This window comes from Ctenopharyngodon idella, chromosome 16, assembly GCF_019924925.1.
Source record: "Ctenopharyngodon idella isolate HZGC_01 chromosome 16, HZGC01, whole genome shotgun sequence".
Taxonomy (NCBI): Eukaryota; Metazoa; Chordata; class Actinopteri; order Cypriniformes; family Xenocyprididae; genus Ctenopharyngodon; species Ctenopharyngodon idella.
In genome coordinates, this window is record NC_067235.1 from 27,122,487 (window position 1) to 27,147,747 (window position 25,261).

Consider the following 25,261-nt stretch of genomic DNA (forward strand, 5'->3'; position numbering starts at 1 on the left):
CATCTGTCCTGAACTACACAAAACATGTTGACAATTAAGCTGGAATAAATCACATCAAATCGGTTTGGACTAATTTATATGAAATATATAATTTTGTAAAACATATGGCTAGGAACTATACTCTCATTCCGGCGTAATAATCAAGGAACTTTGCTGCCGTACCATGGGTGCAGCAGGCGCAATGATATTACGCAGTATAGTATATTAGAGTATAGTTCCTAGCCACATCGGCCTAGAAAATCGCACATTTTCATTTTCCGTTGGTCTTAGTACACAACGTAACTTGAGTAAAGTGGAGTGTTCCTTTAAAGTCTTCAGCTTTCCAAACCTCACTCACAAATGATCTTTCCTCAAATCAGCTCGCACATACTGCTCATCCCTGCTATAGGGTGAAAAATCAATGTCACACCCTGATTATTGCATCATATGCACATCCTGGAAATCATAGAACCTCTTGAGCATTCACAAATGCCTTTTTTAATGTTAAAATATAAAGGTCTTTTCTTATAGGGGTTCAGTATTTTTTTTTATGCTTTGGCATGAATTTTCCTATTCTAAATTAGAGGTCCCCCACTGTCCAACACAATATTCAACGACCCCTATATTATAATATTAACAGAACTATATCTATAGTATAATATATAATAACCAGCAATTGTGAGATAAAACCATTTCTTTAATAAAAAATGGCAAATGTATTGGTCACTTTGTGACATTTTTTTAATAAATACATTTTCAGTGCCACAACCTGAATCTTTTTCCTGATTGGACTCTACTCACACTACTCATTTGGATGATTTTTTGAAGTAGGGTGAAAATAAAAACAATATTTATTGAGTTTGATTGTTTTAGATAGTTTTAACATTAATAATATAATTAATTAAAGAGAGGAATCTTAACTGTGGAATGGGGTGTGAATGAGAGCTGCCTTTTGATTAAGTGCATACAAGTTAAAGGATTGACGCTTCATTCGTGGACACAGAGTAACTTCAGTTCTGCTCTAAAATAAACAATAGATACTGAAACTCCAGTCTTCTGGTTTCCACCCTTGAGCTTTAGCTGCTGCACCACATCAACCCCAATTCTGGGGTTAAAATCTTTTCTGTCAATAAAATGGGGCAACAGCTTGTGACTTTGAGGCACCTGACATTTTTACTGTTTCAGGTGTGGTTTTGTTATTCATCTAAATTATTTGCACTATTAGATAATATATTCATTGTAACAAACTCATGTAGCTGATTTATTTAGTAATTTAAAATGTGTGTGCAATTTTGGTGTACTAAATTGGTATACTTAAAGTTTACTAAATTTGAACTACTAAATTTGAACTTAATGCACATTAGTTATCAAGAAGTAGTGCTGATGTCCAACTAAAGTTATACTTAAGTATATTTGATTGAGCTAAAACTGAAATATTGCAAGTATACTTTAGGTACTCTTTAAATATCTTGCATTTAAAGACTGATGTAATACAGTGATCATGCTGTCATTACTAATAGTGGTATTAAAGCACATTTTAAGCTTAATATTAGGAAATGTGCATTGTGCAATAAAGAAGTACTCCAAATAAAGTTTATGTGTATATATATATATATATATATATATATATATATATATATATAAAGTCTCAAGCAATATGTTAGTAAATATGTTAATGGCATTTTGACATTTTGCACAGATCACATTTCCTACTTTCACACTTTGAAGGTAAAGGTAAAAGGTCTTGTGGTTTGTGTTTATGTTCAGTCATTCTGCAGTGAGCTGCTCTAAACTCTGACTCTAAATAGCAACAACATTATTATTATTGCTGAAGAAAAAAGTTTAAAAAGGTGAACTTGGAAAAAAAGTTATAAAATTTTACATTTATTATTATAAAAAAATTAGAATATTTTTATAATTTTCAATTTTTATATAAAAAATATATTTTCTAAAACATCAAAGACAAAAATCTAAACAAGCTGTGTTCCAAATTTGAGGTTGATATCTCAAAAAATGAGCTTTCAGTAAGAATTTGTTTGTGTGCAGTACCAGTTTCCAACAGATGAAATTGTGTGTGTGTGTGTGTGTGGGCACAGCAAGTGCCAAAACCTTTACAGAGTTTCGTACCATTTCGTAACATAGGAAACTGAACTAAACATGTGCAAAACCCACCCAGACACAAAACCCAGATAGTCCATTACAACTATATCTGTGCACACGGCTGCGTTTAACTTTACTTTTAGACATACTGTACACTTGTGAACTTCCCTAAGCACTTTCCCTAGAGAGAATCCCCGCCGCCATTTTGAAGTGCATTCAACTTCATCAAGTGGGAGAAGGAAGTTTATTTGGACAGACCCTCGACCCCTTGATTTTGACAGAGAGAGTGAGTAAACTCAATATGTACACTTCAGGCAGATCCATAGACCACAATGCAACATGATTGTGACGTCACAGCAGATCGCACTCAATTTACCCCCATACAACTCTAGTGTATGATCTATTGTTTTTATAATAACAAAATAATGTAGCAAATTGATTCATTTACTTGAAATCACATTTCCTAATTTGGCATTTCGAAATTAACTGTATTAACGTACAGGTGCATCTCAATAAATTAGAATGTCATGGAAAAGTTCATTTATTTCAGTAATTCAACTTAAATTGTGGAACTCGTGTATTAAATAAATTCAGTGCACACAGACTGAAGTACTTTAAGTCTTTGGTTCTTTTAATTGTGATGATTTTGGCTCACAGTTAACAAAAACCCACCAAAACACTATCTCAATAAATTAGAATACTTCATAAGATCAATAAAAAAAAAGGATATTTTAATCAGAAATGTCAGGCTTCTGAAAAGTATGTTCATTTCTATGCACTCAATACTTGGTTGGGCCTCCTTTTGCATGAATTACTGCATCAGTGCGGCGTGGCATGGAGACGATCAGCCTGTGTCACTGCTCAGGTGTAATGGAAGCCCAGGTTGCTTTGATAGCGGCCTTCAGGTCATCTGCATTGTTGGGTCTGGTGTCTCTCATCTTCCTCTTGATAATACCCCATAGATTCTCTATGGGGTTCAGGTCAGGCAAGTTTGCTGGCCAATCAAGCACAGTAACACCATGGTCATTAAACAAGCTTTTGGTACCTTTGGCAGTGTGGGCAAGTGCCAAATCCTGCTGGAAAATGAAATCAGCATCTCCATAAAGCTTGTCAGCAGAAGGAAGCATGAAGTGCTCTAAAATTTCCTGGTAGATGACTTCGTTGACTGTGGACTTCAGAAAACACAGTGGACCAACACCAGCAGATGACATGGCAGCCCAAATCATCACTGACTGTGGAAACTTCACACTGGACTTCAAGCAACATGGTTTCTGTGCCTCTCCACTCTTCCTCCAGACTCTGGGACCTTGATTTCCAAATGAAATGCAAAATTTACTTTCATCTGAAAAGAGGACTTTGGACCACTGAGCAACAGTCCAGTTCTTTTTCTCCTTAGCCCAGGTAAGACGCTTCTGTCGTTGTCTTTTTTGGTTCAGAAGTGGCTTGGTACGTGGAATGTGACAGTTGTAGCCCATTTCCTGAAGACGTCTGTGTGCGGTGGCTCTTGATGCATTGACTCCAGCTTCAGTCCACTCCTTTTTGAAGCTCTCCTAAGTTCTTAAATCGGCTTCGCCTGACAATCTTCTCAAGCCTGCGGTCATTCCTTTCACTTTTACACCTTTTCCTACCACACTTTTTGAACATGCTTTGGCACAGCACTCTGCGAACAGCCAGCTCTTTCAGCAATGACCCTCTGTGGCTTACCCTCATTGTAGAGGGTCTTGATGATCGTCTTCTGGACAACTGTCAAGTCAGCAGACTTTCCCATGACTGCTGTTGGGATTACTGACCTAAACCCAGTATTTATACCCTGAGAATGGTAATTTAATATAACTTGAAATTAAATATTCTAATAATTTGAGATACCGATTTTTTGATTTTGATCAGCAGCAAGCTGTAATCATCAAAATGAAAACAAAAAGTCTGGAACTTTAATAATAAATAATACAAATTAAATAATTACACTTTATTTCGATTGTCCATGCACTTTAGACACTCTACTAACTATAAGTAACTTTGCAACTACATGTCAACTAACTCTCATTAGAGTATTAGTAGACTGTAGTAGACTGTTAGGTTAGGGTATAGGTGTTAGAGTTTGGGTTTGTAGAATAAGTTGACATGTAGTTGCAAAGGTACTTATAGTCAGTAGAATGTCTGTTGGGGGAGCAGCACAATTAAGTCTTGGCCTGGTTTCACAGACAGGGCTTAGATTAAGCCTAGACCTTAGTTCAATTAGGACATTTAAGTAACTTTAAAAAATAAATAAATAAAAATACCTTAGACAAAGAGCATTGTTAGACAAATGACAATGGCACTGACTATTTTAAGATATGCCAGTGCAAGTTTCTTTCAGTTAAAACAGCTCAGACATGCATTTTAGTCTACGATCATAGGCTGAAGCCTTATCTGTGAAACCGGAGGAAAGTACTTTATTTAGTCCCCATAGATCTGTGAAGATATTTAAAAATCTGTAGATATTTAGACTGTTTAAACTGCATTTCTCCAAACAATACATTTGTAGAAAATGTATGCAAGTCTAGGTAACACTTTACAATAAGGTTTCATTTGTTAGCATTAGTTTACTACACCAGTTAACATGAACTACAATAAACAATACATCTAAAGCATTTATTAATCTTAGGTAATTTTATTGAATTAGTTAATTTTAGTTAAATAATGTCAACATTTACTAACACATTATAATAATCAGATCTTTTAATATTATTTATTGGACCTGAGCTGACATGAACTAACAATAAACAGTTGTATTTTTATTAACTAATGTTAACGAAGGTGAATAAATACTGTAACAAATATATTGCTCATTGTTAGTTGATGTAAGTTAATGCATTAACTAATGAATGGTACCTTAATTCTACAAAGATTTGGACTGCCTTAATGCAACTTTTCTTAACCTGAGGGTCAGAGGTGAGAATGCAAATTTCTAAAACGAGCAAATAATCCCCATGAAATCTATTGTAATAAATATGTTTCTCTGGTTTCAGAGTGTAAAACTTTGGACTCTGTCCATGCGACTCCAGACTCTTCAGTGTTGCTGCCATGCTCTGAACATCCTGTACAAAACAGAACTGATCAAGTGACTTGGAAAATCTTTCATGGTCACCAATCAACAGAAATAGCCCAATACCGCCCTCCAAACAAGCCTTCAAAACAGCACAGAGAGAGACCCGAGGCCTCTGTATGAGAGAGTGAGAATACTAGGCAATGGATCTCTGCTTAAAAGGGATGCAGTAAACACTGATGGATCATGGTATCAGTGCAGAGTGAATGAAAAAACCTGCTATGAGGTGAAGCTGGTGATGAAAGGTGTGTTTTCAATGCTATTTCTAACTCTTTATGTCTCAATGCAGACTCTCTGACAGACATTCACATTTATAGATTTTTAGTTAAACTATGCTATTAATATGTAGGGTGGAAACCTTGTATCTCCATTTTAAATCATTACTATTGGTCTCTAGTGATCACAGATGCTCCAACCCCAGCTGACAGTCCTGCAGCAGTAACAGCTAATCTGATAGCAGTACTGATGGTCACACTGATCGTCTGTGCGACTCTTTATTTTAAAAAAGGGAAGGAGCAAAATCAATAACCAAAGTAAGTCCACAACTGAGGTTCTGAAAAGTTTAACTCTGTTGAATTGTTCTTTAACAGCATGTTTTAAATCATATAATAGCTTATTGGAAAGAAGAGAACCTGAATATACCTTATACATTTTATGTGTATATTGTAATATCTGTCATACTCTACTGACCAGTTATCCAAACAGAAACCTGAATCTAAGTCTTCTGAGTGTGTAAATACAAATATAGAAGTTGATCAGTACTTATATTTGTGTCTTGTAGTTGAATTGGACTGCTGGTCTTCCGTATCTTATTCTGAAATTTCAGGAGGTAAGTAATATTCATAGTAAGTCCTCACAAAATATGTACAATAAGTGTACTTTTATGAAGTGTATTTAATAAAGGTCTTTCTCTTGCAGGGTTTGATGTCCCATTCAATTCTTTAGTTCTTTAAAACAACACATGAATCCCTTCTGTAAGTTACTGCAACACATGATGAATGCTGTACTACTGCTACTGTATTAACACATAGCTGAAAATATTTTTTATGTATTTTATCTCTGTTTTCATGAATGGCTTGGTATTACTATGAAAATGCTTTTTTCTATGCATTTTAACAAACCAAACAATTTAAATACAACTTTAACTGTCAGTGAATTTTATAGCATGGACAGCTAAAATAACTTGCTGCATTTCCACCCAATTTGGACTTCTATAAACAGACTTAAGTATCTTTGTCTGTTACTGCTATATGTTTGTATTACTGTGAGAGTCTTTGGGGACAACACATGTGTTTTCCCAGACATAATTATGCTTTAAGATATGTTACAGAGTTGACAGTTTTTTACAGTTCAGTTTGACAATTCTTTTGCTCAAGGTTGTATACAAGCTGTTTATTTAATGATATTTTTATAATACCATTTTTATTAGTTTCATTGGTAACACTTTAGAATACTGTCCCGTCATTAATGAATAACTTTTTTTCATGCCTCCCGGAGAACTGCTAAAAACTACTATATACGTGTTCATAATTAATGTGAATAATGCATAATGTATAATTAATTCTAAAGTGAAGATCATGGTTACTAGTAATTACTCAAGTATTACCAAATCCTTCAGAAGGAATTACTAATTATTTGGATCAGGATTCTAAAGTGAAAAGCATGATATCTCCTTAATATTGACTGGTAAACTTTTGAGTTTTTTTTTTTTTTTGGATAATAATGACTCATATGTTACAACATCCTTCTAAAGGAATTACTAATTATTGGGATCAGTTTTTTAAAGTGAAGATCATGGTAACCCACTAGTAGTGAGCATTTCACCATTTCATTTGATAAAACTATGGTCATGTCAATTACGGTAACTCATAACTCAGAATGTTACGCCAGAACTGAACTGACAAATTGGGATCTCACCTGAGAGCCCAATCACCTTCAAATGAAACTTAAAAGAGCCAATGGACACACCCTGCCCGCACAGCGGGTATATAAGGAAGCAATCGCTCATTCGCCTTTTCGCTTCGGAGCCGAGCGTTTGTGCTCTAAAGCAAGCAGTCATCTTTGTGTGACTACGAGTGTGTTGAAGCTCTTCAGTGTTGGTGTGATGTCGCGTCAGCGGTGGTCGCTTCCTGCTTTTCTTGCATTTCCTGCTGCCACTGCAGCTTCACAGGAGAGCCTTTGCATGCTGCAGATTACAGATACAGTCTATCAGTTGTGCTGCGACCTTCCCCTGTGCGCTTCAGCACTTGAAAAGAGCATTATTTCTCTAAAAGTGCAGCATGGGTCTGTCTTTGTAAAGACGTCATTTCACACGTATGTTTCTGGATCCGGTTGCTGAGACTGCTTTCATGGGTGGCTTATATTCTTGCATGAGAGCATGACCACGTCGGCACACTGGTCACTTCTCGCCTTTCACGTAAGGGCTCACGCTTGTCAGCGTGTCACGTGCCGTCGAGCTCTCGGTTGACAGCATGGGTTGTCACGTCAACCCTGCACGACATTCGGCACTCTAAATGCGTGGTCAGTCGAGACTCGAGTACCTCAAATTAAGTGAAGTTCCCTCTGCTATGCCCCAACCTAGTTCCTCCTTCCGGGCGAGGACTACTTCAGCGAATTGGTGGTCCAGAAGCGCCCCCTGGCTAAACCTTGCAGAGGTGCGAGATGTCGTCAAACTGCGCTTTCTTGATGATCTCACAAGGTGGCCTTTTTGGCGATGCTGTCGAGAACTGTGCCCAGCAGTTTTCTGTAGTCCAGAAGCAGGCTGGGGCTGTCAAGAGCGTGCCCCGACGTGCTACCAGACCATCATGGGCTGCCCCTCACTCTGCTCGTCGCCAAGGGTGTCCGTCCCCTGTGGGAAAAAGAAAAAAAAAAAACTCAACTGCACGCTGGCCCCCCGCAGGAGGTTGATGCCACCTGTCTCAGCAGTTGATAAAACGCCACCCCTGAGATGGGCGACCCGGAGATGGAAGGAGCTGCTCTTCCCCCGAAGGAGGGCCGGGTGGATAATCTTTGTTCTGCCACTGGCTTTACAGCTAGTGCAGTTAGAAGCTGTTTCCTCTATCTCTGGATCCCAAGAGGGCTGGAGCTCTGCCTTTTGGGTTGGGTCTCTGTGCTCCACCTCGCTGCCCCACTGCGGGTACGTCTGTGGTTCCTCTGGTCCCGCTTCTTAGTAACCAAAAAAGGCAGTGGGTTACGACCAATCTTGGACCTGTATGCCTTGAACTGGGCCCTTCACAAGCTCCCATTCAAGATGTTAACACAGACACGCATTTTCGAACATATTTATCATCAGGGTTGGTTTGCAGAGATCGACCTAAAGGATGCATACTTTCATTTCTCGATTCTCCTCCAACACAGGCCATTTCTACGCTTTGTGTTCGAGTGTCGAGCATATCAGTACAGAGTCCTCCCCTTCAGCCTTCCCTGTTACCTCGTGTCTTCATGAAAGTTGTGGAGGCGGCCCTTGTTTCTATGAGGGACCATGGCGTTCGCATTCATACTGGCCCAGTCGCAAGCTCAATTGTGCAAACACAGGGACCTGGTGCTTCAGCACCTCAGCCATCTGGGGCTTCTGTGCAGAGGATGTCTTTTCTCGGTATGTTGGACTCGGTCAACATGACCGCACATCTCTCAGTCGAGCATGCCCAGTCGATGCTGAATTGTCTAAATTCATTCAAGGGCAAGAATGTGGTTCCACTGAAACTGTTTCAGAGGCACCTGGGGCATATGGTATCCGCCAGCGGCGTGACTGCTGCTGGATTGCTTCATATGAGACCACTTCAGCATTGGCTTCACGACCAATTCCCGAGATGGGCATAGCGACACAGCACGCACCGGGTTACAACCACTCTGTTCTGCTGCCAGAGACCAATCATGAGCACTGATGATTTCATTAGGTGTATGTTAAAAGAGACTGATGGGAGATTAAAGATATCAGGTATTAGTAGAAGGGAAAGGAACACATCAGTGAACAGTAGTCATGTAAATGTAAAGTATGCATAGAAATATAAATTTGTCAATACAGCATAGTATAGCAATAGCGACACAAAGAGAAATGTAATTAATAATCCAAAACATGCATTGATTCATCCTACATGCGTTCCTGTTTAACAGTTCTTAGAGGTGAGAAAAAGAGAAATAAAGGCTTAGTATCAAGAAAGGTGTAATATTTTATTCTCTGCTTAGACTCCAGCTCTGTATAATACACTTATTATTTTCTTAGGTTTACATTGCAGAAAAAGGCAAATAAGTTCCAGGTACGGACGAGTGAATCAGCACTACACAAATGCATCAATGTGTCACAGACACGCCAGGCTCTACACTCTCACAGACACAGCGCACGTCATCACCAGAATACTAATCATTCACACCTGCAGCTCATCAGCACCCTCATCACCAGCAGCACAAAAGGCCCATGCTCTCACTCAGTCACTGTCCGGTCTTGTTTGCACAAGGTACTCACCACTTTGCTTACCTCAAGGACTCCTCCGAAGATACTTACCTGTCTCCTGTGTGTTCCCTCGACTCCTCGTTGTCTCCTCGTCTCCCGTGAGTTCATCTGTGTCTGCTCAAGCTCCAAGTCTGTCATCCGTCTGCCAATCCTGCAAAACCAAGACAAGTATCAGTTCCTCATCAATACCTGCCAACGCATTAACCTGTCTTCACTCACCTGCACTCTGTCAGCATTCTGGTTGCTCAATAAACTTTAATACCTGTATTCCTGTGTCGCTGTCCCCTTCTGTATACGTAACACAATGATGCTAAAATACAATTTATAACAACAACATAATCAAAATAAAGACATTTACATTTCAGCTCTTTCATTTACCATTTTTTTTATGGTGTGCTAAATATTTACAGTTGTACTTGTATTTTGTACATACCATACTGTAGCTGATGCATGTTATAGACAAACAGACAAATGGTCTTTCTAACACAGCTGCTTTTAGAAAATTTAAAGTTTGGAAATATGACAGCTAAAAACTCCCCATCACAGACAGAATCTCACTGAAGGCCTCTAAATGATCACAGGATTAGATCTTATTTACTTCCGCGATAGACTTAGAGTAACTAAAAAAACAACTCTGCTAGAGTGAAGTGATGTGGCCTTTGCTCATATAGAGTTCAGCTGTCCTGCAGTGAGCATCTGTATATGATGGGGAGTTTTCAGCCTTCATATTTCCAACTTCTATATCTTCTAATAGCAGCTTTATTAGAATGCAACGGTAAGTGGCCATTAAATGAAATCAAATTCCTTTAACCAACATACAAATGAGATAAACGCATAATATCTGTGTACTTTGGGCGTGTAAATGTGGCATGGGTATGACATGCATATGATCAATATCAAGTGTGTTTTATTTATATAGCACTTTTCACAGTGGACATTGTTTCAAAACATCTCAGACAAAATATTGTTGTAATAATGACTTACATGTTTTCATTCATGTGTTACATAGTGAACATGCAATTTGAAAATTGCAACTTTTTTTGTATAAAAATACATGTAATATGAAACAATTTCTTTTTTAAAAAAAAATAAAAAGAAAGAAAGAAAGAAAATATGCAACTGAGCACACAATAAATGTTGGTGTGCTAAGCTTAAACTGCATTACTCAACCAATTAATTATGATTACATTGGCAACATCACTAGTTGATTTAGTTCAAAAGGATTCCAGACATTACATTTGTAGAAAATGTAGGTAACACTTTACAAATAAGGTTCTATTTGTTAACATTAGTTTACTACATTAGTTCACATGAACTAACAATAAACAATTCTTCTAAAGCATTTATTAATCGTAGTTAACTTTAATGTCAACATTTCCTAACAGATTCTTAAAATCAGAAGTTGTCCTGTATCTTTTATTTTTATTTATTGGACCAGAGCAGACAGGAACAATGAACAGTTGTATTTTTTAACTAACATTAACTTAGTTAAATAAATACTGTAACAAATGTATTGCTCATTGTAAGCTGATGTACATTAATGCATTAACTAACATTAAAAAATGGAACATTTTTGTAGTTCTTCCAAAGTCTATTTATGAATTTTATATTTTTGTACAGTGACTTTCAAAAAGATCTTTTCAGGAAATACTGACAGTAGTTCATCGAGTTGTGAATTATTTTTTTTTTTTTTCCCATTTCGTAAAGTGTATTAATACATTTAGAGGTAGAACCACTTAGTAAAAAGTACATGCTGTTTATTACTGTAAGCGCTGTGGTTTCCATGTCTCGGCTTTTTCAGTTCGTCTCATTTTGCTCTTTTTTTCCTTTTAGTGGCGACACAGAGACCCTGCATGCAGGTCCATCGGTTAAACATAAACTGTGTTCAGGGCGACAACATGTCTATTTCTTACCTAACCACAACCCACCCGCTGGAGTCTCTGACAGTGAAACTACGCAGAACTGACCCGGTTCAACACATCCTAATTTATTCAGACACATCTCCAGCATCAGAGCATCAGAGATGGTCTGTGAAAAATGATTCTGGTAGTGTTACACTTTACCTGAAAGACATCAGTTTATCTGATCAAGGCCGTTATGAATGTGAAGTCTACAAAGATTTGGACTGTCTTAATGCAACTCTTCTTAACCTGAGAGTAAGAGGTGAGAATGCCAATTTCTGAAACGAGCAAATAATCCCCATGAAATCTATTGTAATAAATATGTTTCTCTGGTTTCAGAGTGTAAAACTTTGGATTCTGTCCATGCAACTCCCAACTCTTCAGTGTTGCTGCCATGCTCTGAACATTCTCTACAGCACAATGCTGGACAAGTCACTTGGAAAATCATTAATGGTCACAAACAAATAAAAATAGATGAATACCGCCCTCCAAACAAGCCCTCAAACAGCACAGAGACAGACAGGAGGCCTCTGAATGAGAGAGCGAGAATAATAAGGAATGGATCTCTGCTTATAAGGGATGCAGTAAACACTGATGGATCATGGTATCAGTGCAGAGTGAGTGAAAAAACCTGCTATGAGGTGAAGCTGGTGATGAAAGGTGTGTTTTCGATGTAATATTTCTAACCCTAAAGTCTCAATGCAGACTGTCTGACAGACTTTCACATTTAAAGATTTTAAGCTATGCTATGCTATTAAAATGTGAGATGTGGTGATGGGTTAATCAAAACCATTTTTGGATTACGATCATAAATATAGTGAAATATGCTTGGGTTAGGGTTTAGATTAAAATTAAGTCATGTTGTGTTGATTATATCCTGTGGTTCTGTTTTGCCAACTTGGAATTATAAGGTTCTTTTGTAGATAAAACCTTTTTGTTTTCTAAAAAAAAAGTCCCAAAATGTACACATCTTAAAATAAATCACAATGTAAATATGTTGTCATAGAATAAGAATGTGTGAATAACTCAATTCTGACAAAAGTGTCAGATAGAACCTTATAATTCCAAGGTGATGGTAATTGTAATGATGGGTCGAATGCGTGAGGATCCATTTGCAGCTTGTTTATTAAAAGTACTTACAGAGTAGACAGGGCAAAGGCAGAGACACAAACAGGGACAGGCAATGGTCGAGGCAGGCGGCAGACAAGCAGAGTAAAGTCACAGGCAATGGTCAGGGCAGGCGGCAAACAAACACAGTCCAATAAACAGTCCAATGGCAACAGAAATACAATCCACAAGAAAACGCTCAGAAGTGATCACCGGGGCAAATCAAGACTTCACAAAGGGTGTGTGTGTGTGTGTGTCTTTTATAGTCCAGGTAATGATTTGCAGGTGTGTGTGGCACTTGGTGATTGGTGTGGAGTGTGCAGGTGATTGGAAGGGAGGATTATGGGAAATGGAGTCCAGGAACAGACAGTGATCGTGACAGTAATACAGAATGTTTAAACAAACTTGTAGAAGTTTAATGTTTTTAAACCAGCTTGAATATGTGGGTTAACATTTATAGTAGTGTCTACATATGTTATGAAATGTTAGATACATTTCGTACAGTAAAAAATGCATTCAGACCTTTTCAATTTTTTTTCACATTTTGTTGCGTTGCGGCTTTATGCTTAAATGCTTTAAATTCTTTCACTCATTCTTTCACTCAAAATTCTTCACTCCATACCCTATAAGGTCAAAGCAAAATACAGATTTGATTAACACTTTATTTTGATGGTTCCCCAACAGACATTCTACTGACTAAAAGTAACTTTGCACATGTCAACTTATTCTACTAACACTACCCCTACCCTAAAAGTCTACTAATACTCAGCTAATACTCTAACATTGACATAGAGGTGAAACATTTCTTATAGTCAACAGAATGTCTTAAAGTGTAACCCAGATTTGATATAACTTTGCAAATTTATTAAAAATCAAAAAACTGAAATATCACACTGACATAACTATTTAGACCCTTTGACATTTGAAATTTAGCTTAGGTGCAACCCATTTCTCTGTATCATCTTTGAGATATTTCTACACATTGATTGGAGTAAATCTGATCAAATTCAATTGATTGGACATGATTTTTTTTTTTTTTTTTTTTTTTGTATGTGAATGCTCTTTTACCACCTGACATGGAATCTCTTGTTTCTTTTCCCAAATCTTCACTCAGGTCTCACCCATTTTTGCAAGGGATTGTAAACGTTTCTTCCTTTGATTCGCTTTTAATTATATTCGCATTCTTTACTGTGGTAAAGTATAAACACGCTGTAGGACAGATACATTTTTGCTTGCACGTCAAATTCTATTTAACACACTTTGTGCTTGTTACTAGACTTGGTATGGCATGTTATTTGTATAGCGCATTTCGCACACGGTGATTTTAGTTTTGCTTTTTTTGGCAGCGCAAAATCAAACATAGCCTAAATGTCTTGCCCCTGCGGAAGATAAAATTCGCTTTTCAGACCTTTTACAACAAGTGTCAGTTGTTTTGAAAATCAGGAGAAAACATGGAGATATTAGAAAAGAGATGGTCCCTTTCCTGCTTGTGTCCCGGATTCCATCAAATGAGTTTAAGGTATGAATACTTATGCAATGTGATATTTCAGTTTTATTATTTTTAATAATTTTACATAGATATCACAAAACTGTTTTTTCAATGTCATTATAGGGTATGGAGTATAGATTGATGTGGAAAAATGAGAGAAAATTTTAGCATAAGGCAACAAAATGTGGAGAAAAAAAATGAAAACACTTGAAATTGACAACACTTTCCAAAATATCATCAGCCACAGAAGACAAGTGGCTAGACTGAATAGTGATGAAAAAAAAAGTTAACCTAATCAAACTGAACCATATGATGATGTTAATTTAAGTTTATCTTTTCTCTAGATGCTCCAACCTCAGCTGATGAGACTGAAGGCAACATTGACACAGCTAATCTGACAGCAGTAGTGATGGCCACAATAGTGTCTCTGTGTGTCCTCATATCACTGATCATCTGTGTGATTCTTTATTTCAGAAAACGAAAGCAGAATATCAACAGCCAAAGTAAGTCCTTAACTGAGGTCCTGAAAAGTTTAATACTGTTAAATTGTTCCATAACAGCATATTTCAAATCATAGTAATGGCTTATTGGAAAGTGGAGATAAAGTGATTTTGTGTGTGTGTGTGTGTGTGTGTGTGTGTGTCGTCACCAGAACATAATTGCATTGGTATATTGTAATATTTGTCATCTACTCTATACTGACCAGTTTTTCAAACAAAAACCTGTCTCAGCTACAATGCAGTCTCTTTGGACTTTTGTTCATTTTGCAGATGTTTTCTTTCAAATGACTGAAATTTAATTGATATTCTTTATGCAACTGTAAGATGTTCTGTTAGTATGTCAGTGTGTCAGAAAGGGAAATCAACCAGAACTGAATGCACAGTAGAGGGTTTTAATGTTTTAAAGGGATAGTTCACCCAAAAACGAAAATTCTGTCATCATTTACTCACCCTCAAATGCCATTTTTCATATCATGCCATCAAAGTGATGAGAGTTGGAAAGATGTTGGAAAGAAAGACACTTTACGTTACTGTAACCTTTTTATGCTATATTATGGTAGAAGTTGATCAGATGGTAAAGTACTTATTTTTGTATCTTGTAGCTGAATTGAACTGCATTTATTCCACATATTATTCTGAAATGTCAGGAGGTAAGTGACATTCAAGTTAAGTCCTTACAAAATATGTACAATAAGTGTATTTGTTCGAGTGTTTTTATAAAAGTCTTTCTCTTGCAGGATTGGATGTCCCGTTGTATTCTGTAGTTCAACGTAGATGAATCATGACTCCCTGTAGGTTACTACAACACAATAATCATTAAATTGTAATTATATAATAAATAGAATAATCATTAAATTAAATAATTCATTTTTCATCTGTCCTGAGCTACACAAAACATGTTGACAATTAAGCTGGAATAAATCACATCAAATTGGTTTGGACTAATTTATGTAAAATATGCCCAATTTTATGTGAAATATGCCAAATGTAATACTGTACTGCTTGTCCTCTTCAGTCTGAATTTAATGACTAGCATAATTTTGTAAAACACATCACAAGATATGTTGTAGCTTGCATTGCCATTTTTGCATTGCTGAGTTTCACAGAATTTATTATCTCACTTCATAACATGGCCAAAAATATAAATGCAGTATGCACACATCTGCAAATGTGCATGATTCAAACAATACTTTTTTTCCTTTTTCTTTGACCAAATTATTTTTTTAACATTATCTCACAAGAGTTGGTGTGAACTGCGAAAAAGTGAAGCTCCTGCATGCAAACCAGATGACAATATAATGCTGTGAAATAAAACAGTTTTTAATGATTTTTTGTTTGTTTGTTTTTTACTCAGTGTAATGCATCTGGCAAATTTTTATAAATGATTTAGTATTACAATGAAAATGATTTTTTCTATGTATCATTTTAATAAATAAAACAATTTAAATTTAAACACAATTTTATAAGATTTAATAGCCATGGACAGCTAGAAGACCTTGCCGTATAAGGACTGCTATAAACAGACTTTACATTCTGTAGTACTACAAGTCTGTAAAAATACAGCCCAATGTGTTTTGTTAATATGAAGGATTTTTTCATTGCATTGTGAAATGTCCCAAAACATAACAGAAAACGTATTGCCGTTTATGAACGTACATACATTAAGCACATCAAGTTTGGTAAACGGAAGCTCAAACTTGCATGCTTGCCATATTTGATGAGTTCTATGTACTGAATGTTTGTTGATCAATGTTTATATGTAAATAAAAGCCTAAATGAAATCTGTTCATCAAAGTGATTGTGTCTCTTCAGGAAACTTGGATTAAATCACTCAATTCATATACATTTATCTCTTGTTTTAAATGTTTTGGTAAAATGGACATACAGATGCACTGAAATCTTTTTTCATTAAAAAATCTTAATTTGTGTTCTGAGAATGATAAAAAAAAAATTGTACGGGTTTGTAACGACATGAGGGTGAGTAATTGACAGAATTTTCCTTTTTGAGTGAAATAACCCTGTTTCAACAAAAGTAACAGGGTTGACAGTTTTTACAGTTTAACTTGACATTACAAGTTTTGTGCTGAAGGTTGTAAAACTACAAGGTGCTTCTTAAAGAATGTAATGCTGATATTCTATAAATATCTATTTTGCACCCTAAACAAAACATAATAGAGAAGACTTCAGTTTTTCCTTGAAAAAGTTAACTTCTTGAAAGAATGGGGAAAGATCTTTATGAAAAACTTTCATAGATTTATACAATGGTTCATTGCTGTTAAAAAAGAAAATGATAAAAAGGCTATGAAACATTTTATACACATGAGAGACACAAATGAAAACTGTTTTGTAGAATGACTATTACTCTTGATTAATGTTTTTATTGCAATAATAGATTTAAACTTAGGGGCCGTTTATACGACACTGTTTTCACCAAAAAATTTAAAACTTTTTAATGTGTTTTGGCCATTCATTTACATGACAATGGCGTTTTGGGGGCCTGAAAAACTTTTGAAAATGGTACCATTATTGTCTCTGTATAAACTACAAAAACTCGAATTTGTAAAAACAGTGACATCACGCACATGCGTAGTGTTTCTTTACAAAGTGACATCACCAACTACTGGCCTGGCATGCATAATACAGCATTTTTTTTTATCGTTTTTGCGGATTCTGTGTGAACGGGGATCTTTTTGACAATGTTGTCGTCTGTATGCGAAAAACACATACAGACGACAAACAAACTTTTCCGTTTTTAGTATGTTGTTGTTGTGTAAACGTACCCTTAGAGAATGGTGTTCCAGCATATGACCTAAGTTATTTCCTCTATATTATTTCTTCTGTTACATCCCTGGGTTATAACTTATGACTGTTATAAATTGTTGGACTATCATGTCCAACTCTACAGCATCAACAAAAGTAAGAGGGAGTGAAGCTGCACTGACCCTGAGCCAGTCCTTACTGCTCAGCCCTGAATCATTTCACATTAAAACACATCACATTAGAGCATAAGGAAACTCCCAATACTCAAGTAGGATTGTTTAAGAGAGAGAAAATAATGGTTGAGTATTTAATGTTTTTTTTTTTTTTCATATAAACAAGAGTTCATGTTTGGAATACAGAATTAATTTTTAAAACAGGGAACAATTATGAAAAAGCACAGGAGTGCTTTTTCTTAATGCGTTTGGTAAAGTGTTCAGAAAGAATAAGACATAGTATATGTGTGTATTTATACAGTAATGCTCACTGAGGCCTGCAGAGGGCAGTGTGTGTCTCTTAAAATATTGGCTTGTCCAGACTGCTCACATCGCTAATCTCTTAAAGTCTTCAGCTTTCCAACCTCACTCACAAATGATCTTTCCTCAAATCAGCTCGCACATACTGCTCATCCCTGCTATAGGGTGAAAAATCAATGTCACACCCTGTTTATCGCGTCATATGCACATCCTGGAAATCACAGAACCTCTTAAGCATACGTTAATTTTTTTTTTTTTTTTTTTTTTAATGTTAAAATGTAAAGGAGAATATACATTAAATGTGATATAACCAGCAATTGCGAGATAAACGGGGGAACGGGGGATCCACTGTATAGAGCAATACTCTAATGGAATTAGTGGACTAAAGTCAGTCACACCTCTACTTTCTTCCAAATAACGCACATTTCATTCATAATATTATAAATACAGGCCTATAGTTCCTGCACATTTTTGTTTTTCTGAATTGTGTGAAATGGCTAATAAAAATAGGTAATACAAAACGATTATGTGGTCACCAAGCTGAAATGGTTTAGTCTTGACTTCTGGTCGTGAGTGACAGTGTTGGGGGGGGATGGGAAATCTGTTGATTGTCGAGTCCCAAATAAACACAGAGATGGACAGGACAAGGCCAAAGCCATCAGGTGCCCAGTTTAGAAAAAAAAGAAAAGAAAAAAAAAGAAAAGAAGAAGAGGAGAAACGAGCAAAAGAAAAAAGGTATGCATTAACTATGTTCTCTCTGTATGATTATTACGGTATCCATGTCATGAATGAAGGGCTAATGTTAATTGGTGGGTATAACTCTTAAAGGGTTAGTACACCCAAAAATGAAAATAATGTCATTTATTACTCACCCTCATGCCGTTCCACACCCGTAAGACCTTCGTTAATCTACGGAACACAAATTGAGATATTTTCGATGAGATAAATCCGATGGCTCCGTGAGGCCTACATAGGGAGCAATGACATTTCCTCTCTCAAGATCCATAAAGGTACTAAAAACATATTTAAATCAGTTCATGTGAATACAGTGGTTCAATATTAATATTATAAAGCGACGAGAATATTTTTGGTGCGCCAAAAAAAACAAAATAACGACTTATTTAGTGAAGGCCGATTTCAAAACACTGCGTCAGGAAGCTTCGGAGCGTAATGAATCAGCGTATCGAATCATGATTCGGATCGCGTGTCAAACCGCCAAACTGCTGAAATCACGTGATCTTGGCGCTCCGAAACGCTGATTCGCCCAGGGTGTAATTCAATGTAGAAACGCCACTGTACGTACCTTATGTGGATGATTTTTTTGAGGTGGGGTGAGTTATTTTTCTGTTGTTCCTCAATAAAAACAATATTTATTGAGTTTAGATAGTTTTAACAATAATAATATAATTAATTAAATAGAGGAATCTTATCTGTGAAATGGAGTGTGAATGAGAGCTGCCCGTTGATTAAGTGCATAGGTAAAGAACTAACGCTTCATTCGTGGACACAGAGTAACTTCAGTCCTACTCTAAAATAAGTAATAGATACTGAAACTCCAGTCCTCTGGTTTCCACCCTTGAGCTTTAACTGCTTCACCACATCAGCCCCAATTACAGTCTGGGGTTAAACTCTTTTCTGTCAATAAAATGTGGCAACAGCTTGTCACTTTGAGGCACCTGACATTTTCACAGGTGTGGCTTTGTTATTCATCTAAATTATTTGCACTATTAGATAATATATTAATTGTACCAAACTCATGTAACTGATTTATTTAGTCATTTGAAATGCGTGCAAAATTGTTTCATTTCCTACTTTCAGACTTTGAAAAGAAATGTGAGAAGGTAAATGTCACACCAGGTTGCAAATAAAGGAGATGAATCGGTGGATATATGCAGCAGTTTAAGTTTATTAACAAAAGAACTCAGAAACTAGAAACACAAACAGAACAACCACGTAAAATGCGATGAGAACTGACCAAGAACTGAAAGAAACACAGGGATTAAATAGACCATACAAACCAATCAACAAAAACAATCCACAGGTGTTTAACATAATGATTCAAAGGAAACTTTGGTTAAAAAAGGGTAACATTCAGACTGTCAGTCCAAATCTGATTTTTGTGCAAATCCATTTGAAATCCAATCAGAATTAGCAAGTGTGAATGGCAAAAAATCATGCGAAATGCAATTTTTACAAATCCATTTCGAGCTACATTCATATTTGAAATCCTATTCAAATCTCATTAATGAAAATTCTTTCAGTCTGACCGTTCTGATCGGATTTATGTTTTTATGCTTTATGTGACTTTCTCACGCCACGTAAAATGTAAACGTCAGACCCTGTTATAGGAAACATGCTAAAAGTTGATGCAGAAACGAGGTTGTGTTGTGCCAGATGAGCAGAAAATGACAATATAAGATATGTTTTGAAACCGGTGGAGACAACAGTACCTTATTTGATCTTATTTACCTCCGCAATGTAGAGCATTTGAAAACAACTTTGTGAAAGTGCAAAACCAAAGTGATGTGGTTTTTGCTCATATAGACTTCTGCTGTCCTACAGTGTGCATCTGTATATGATGGGGAGTTTTCAGCTTTCATATTTCCAGATTCTATATATATTAATATCAGCTTTATTATATTTTAAAGGTAAGTGTCATTATATGAAGTCAAATTCTTTTAACCAACATAGAAACAAGATATTGAAAGTACATTGATATGCATAATATCAATGTGCTTTGGGTGTGTAAAGGCAGCATGGGTGTAACATGCATATGATCAGTGTCATTCATAGGCTACATAAAGTTTACTTATTTGGAAACTTTTGTTGACCTCAGTTCTTATTTGTTGTGCTAACAAACGGCTTCTGTATAGCTAAAATTGTAAAGCAAGAAAGTGTTTTACTGAGGACAGTCTTTGTTTTAATAAAAATTGTTTGGTGTGCAAAGACTTACCCTAACAATACATTTATATAAAATTGATATGAAACTCAATGGTAACACTTTACAATAAGGCTCCATAAGTTAACATTAGTTAATGCATTATAATATTAACAATGAGCTTTACATTTGTTACAGTATTTATTCATCTTTGTTAATGAGTTGATAAAAATACATCTGTTCACTGTTAGCATAAGTCCTTTAAGTAATATTAACAGATACAACTTTTGGTTTTAATAATGTATTAGTAAATGTTTAAATGATCATTTACTAATATTATTAAATGCTTTAGAAGGATTTTTCATTCTTGGTTTATGTTAACTAACATAGTTAACTAATTTTAACTTATGGATCAGTATTGTAAAGTGTTACTAAGTCGATTTATGAATTTTTATACACTAGCAATCAAAAAAATAATTTCAGAAAATGACGTTTTTTTACTGTAAACCCTGTGGTGGTTTGCTGATTTTCCATGTATCGGTTCTCTCAGGATCTCTCGTTTCTCTTTTTAATTTCCCTTTAGCTCAGACTGAGAGACCCTGCAAGCAGGTTTATCAGTTGGACATAAATTATGTTCAGGGTGACTATATGTCTATTTCTTGCCTAACCACAACCCACCCGCTGGAGTCTCTAACAGTGAAACTACGCAGGACCAACCCAGTTAAAGACATCCTAATCTGTTCAGACACTTCTCCAGTGTCAGAGCATCAGAGATGGTCTGTGAGAAATGATGCTGGAAATGTTACACTTTACTTGAAAGACATCAGTTTATCTGATGATGGCCTTTATGACTGTCAGGTCTACAATGGTTTGGACTGCCTTAAAGCTACTCGATTTAACCTGAGTGTCATAAGTAAGAATGAAACATTTTCAATCAAGCTAATAATCCTCACTGGAGAGCCATATACATAAATACTATGAATACTACTGTGTTTTTCTGGTTTCAGAGTGTAAAATTTTGAACCCTGTTTATGCAACGGCATATACTTCAGTGTTGCTGCCATGCTCTGAACATTCACTGCAAAACAGACCTGATCGAGTTACTTGGAAAATCGTTACTGGTCAACAATCAACAGAAATAACCCAATATCGCCCTCCACACAAGCCCTCAAACAGCAAAGAGAGAGTCCCGAGGCCTCTGTATGAGAGAGCGAGAATACTAGGGAATGGATCTCTGCTTATAAGGGATGCAGTAAACACTGATGGATCATGGTATAAGTGCAGAGTGAATGAAACAACCTGCTATGAGGTGAAGCTGGTGATGAAAGGTGTGTTTTTAATCCAATATTTTATAATTTAATCTAATTAATCAATATCACATGGGCAAGAGTGCTGTGGTTCCGAATATTACAGCTGTGCTCTTACATGACCAATAAACAAGTTCATTTAGATTTTACTAACTTAAATTGTAACCACAAAATGGCCATGTGGTATAATTTTGCTTCACAAATGAAAATAGTTTCCAGTAAGTTCAAGGCAGAATGAACTTTTGCATCTCTGAGCAACACAACAGTGATGTTTGGTTCCAGAGATCAATTCAAGCCTCAAAAATGCTTAGATTTCCTTTAAAAAATTAGGAAAATGTATCTCTTGGTTTAATTAGTGAAATGTTCTCAATATTTTCTATAAAACACTGAACCACAATTTTATTAATAAAATATACACACTATTTTTAATTATCACCTTAATTTTTTTAATGAAAATTACAAGATCGATGATTCGGTTTTTACAGTGTATAAGACCTGGAAATGGGTTAAACATTTGTATTACTGTCTAAATATCTTCTGAAGATATTAGCAACATAAAATACATTTTTGCTTGCATCACATGCATTAGTTTGAGTCTCTGTGTTTATAAAAGAATGTTAAATCTAACCCTAATTTTTAGACACATTTCTTAATATAAAATGTTTGAATTTTAATTATAGATTATGGGACATCTCAGTCAACAACAAAATTGGAAACACTTTCCACAACTTGTCCTACCTGTCACACAGGTAAGACAAGCACCTATTATGTGTGTGTATTTGCATGTGTCTGGTCAAAATAACCTAATTAAAAGGACTGATATTTAATATGCTTTTTGGTGCATACCTCAGCTGACAATCCTGTTGTCCAGACTGAAGGCAACATTGATGTGAGTGCAGCAGTGACAACTAATCTGACAGCAGTAGTGATGGTCACAATAGTGTCTCTGTGTGTCCTCATATCACTGATCATCTGTGTGATAAATGTATAAGGATTTAGGCAAGTTCTCTGGGTGTGTTTAGATGATTGATGAGGTTGTGTTGCAATAAGAAGTGAAACGCAGCCGGTATGTTGTCTGCATGTTGGAAAGAAACACGGTTACACTTTATTTTGATTGTCCACTTCAGACATTCTACTAACTAACTAACTTTGCAACTACATGTCAACTAACTCTCATTAGAGTATTAGTAGACTGTAGTATAGTAGAGTGTTAGGTTAGGGTATAGGTGTTAGAGTTTGGGTTAGTAGAATAAGTTGACATGTAGTTGCAAAGTCAGTAGAATGTCTGTTGGGGGAGCAACAGAATTAAGTTTTGGCCTGGTTTCACAGACAGGGCTTAGATTAAGCCAGGATTAGACCTTAGTTCAATTAGGACATTTAAGTAACCTTAGAAAAAAAGCATCGTTAGACAAAACAATGGCACTGACTATTTTAAGATATGTCAGTGCAAGTTTCTTTCAGTTAAAACATTTATTTTGGTTCTCATTTCATGCAATCTATTAACACATTATGGCCCAGTTTCACAGACAAGGTTTAGGATTAGGCCTTCGTTCAATTAGGGTATTTAAATAGCTTTTATAAACTTTCACTAGAAAAAAACATTACGGGTGTGCATCTTGAGACAAAACTATGGTGCTGGCATATTTTAAGATATGTCAGTACAAGTTGCTTTCAGTTAAAACAGCTCAAACATGCATTTTAGTCTGGGACTAGGCTTAAGCCTTGTCTGTGAAACCAGGAGTTAGAGGTAGAACCAGTTGGTTAAAAGTAAATGCTGTTTATTACTGTAAACGCTGTGGTTTCCATGTCTTGGCTCTCTCGGTACATCTCAATATGTCTCGTTTTGCTCTTTATTTCCTTTTAGTGGCGACACAGAGACCCTGCAAGCAGGTCCATCAGTTGAACATAAATTATGTTGAGGGTGACAATATGTCTATTTCTTACCTAACCACAACCCACCCGCTGGAGTCTCTGACAGTGAAACTACGCAGAACTGACCCGGTTCAACACATCCTAATTTATTCGGACACCTCTCCAGCATCAGAGCATCAGAGATGGTCTCTGAGAAATTATTCTGGAAGTGTTACACTTTACCTAAAAGACATCAGTTTATCTGATCAAGGCCGTTATGAATATGAAGTCTACAAAGATTGGGACTGCCTTAATGCAACTCTTCTTAACCTGAGAGTCAGAGGTGAGAATGCCAATTTCTGAAATGAGCACACAATCCCCATGAAACCTATTGTAATAAATATGTTTCTCTGGTTTCAGAGTGTAAAACTTTGGACTTTGTCCATGCGACTCCAGACTCTTCAGTGTTGCTGCCATGCTCTGAACATCCTGTACAAAACAGAACGGATCAAGTGACTTGGAAAATCTTTCATGGTCACCAATCAACAGAAATAACCCAATACCGCCCTCCAAACAAGCCCTTAAACAGCACAGAGAGAGACCCGAGGCCTCTGTATGAGAGAGCGAGAATAATAGGGAATGGATCTCTGCTTATAAGGGATGCAGTAAACACTGATGGATCATGGTATCAGTGCAGAGTGAGTGAAAAAACCTGCTATGAGGTGAAACTGGTGATGAAAGGTGTGTTTTCAATGCTATTTCTAACTCTTTATGTGTCATTTATAGATTTTTAGTTAAACTATGCTATTAATATGTAGGGTGGAAACCTTGTATCTCCATTTTAAATCATTACTATTGGTCTCTAGTGATCACAGATGCTCCAACCCCAGCTGACAGTCCTGCAGAAGTAACAGCTAATCTGATAGCAGTACTGATGGTCACAATCGTGTATCTGGGTGCCTTCATAACACTGATCATCTGTGTGACTCTTTATTTCAAAAAGGGAAGGAGCAAAATCAATAACCAAAGTAAGTCCACAACTGAGGTTCTGAAAAGTTTAACTCTGTTGAATTGTTCTTTAACAGCATGTTTTAAATCATATAATAGCTTATTGGAAAGAAGAGAACCTGAATATACCTTTTTATGTGTATATTGTAATATCTGTCATACTCTACTGACCAGTTATCCAAACAGAAACCTGAATCTAAGTCTTCTGAGTGTGTAAATACAAATATAGAAGTTGATCAGTGCTTATATTTGTGTCTTGTAGTTGAATTGGACTGCTGGTCTTCCGTATCTTATTCTGAAATTTCTGGAGTTAAGTAATATTCATAGTAAGTCCTTACAAAATACGTACAATAAGTGTACTTGTATGAAGTGT

The 25,261-nt window shown here is 36.2% G+C and overlaps 1 protein-coding gene and 1 long non-coding RNA gene across 11 annotated transcripts in view; both read left to right on the forward strand.

Annotated features, from left to right (window-relative positions):
* The window catches only part of LOC127497747 (uncharacterized), a 50,199-nt gene that overhangs the window by 23,894 nt on the left and 1,044 nt on the right, over positions 1-25,261 (forward strand). Inside the window, exons 1-8 of one of the 9 annotated variants that reach the window (XM_051866446.1) lie at positions 10,299-10,389; positions 11,448-11,777; positions 11,855-12,175; positions 22,710-22,778; positions 23,894-24,223; positions 24,301-24,621; positions 24,747-24,908; positions 25,151-25,196. In XM_051866446.1, coding sequence (XP_051722406.1) covers positions 10,317-10,389; positions 11,448-11,777; positions 11,855-12,175; positions 22,710-22,778; positions 23,894-24,223; positions 24,301-24,621; positions 24,747-24,908; positions 25,151-25,196 — 1,652 coding nt within the window. In that variant the 5' untranslated portion in view covers positions 10,299-10,316. Of the gene's footprint in view, positions 1-5,662; positions 5,698-5,945; positions 5,994-10,298; positions 10,390-11,447; positions 11,778-11,854; positions 12,176-17,531; positions 18,580-19,028; positions 19,176-20,352; positions 20,493-21,142; positions 21,636-21,729; positions 22,051-22,709; positions 22,779-23,893; positions 24,224-24,300; positions 24,622-24,746; positions 24,909-25,150; positions 25,215-25,261 lie in introns of those variants that run through there. The other 8 variants (XM_051866445.1, XM_051866450.1, XR_007925643.1 and 5 more) reach the window with 8 other exon arrangements.
* LOC127497748 (uncharacterized) lies at positions 12,236-16,222 on the forward strand. 2 transcript variants are annotated; one of them, XR_007925645.1, is made up of 4 exons: positions 12,236-14,141; positions 14,456-14,614; positions 15,214-15,261; positions 15,349-16,222. It is a non-coding gene; the product is annotated as an uncharacterized LOC127497748 (long non-coding RNA). The 2 variants fall into 2 exon arrangements; XR_007925646.1 differs by having other exon boundaries at positions 12,236-14,614.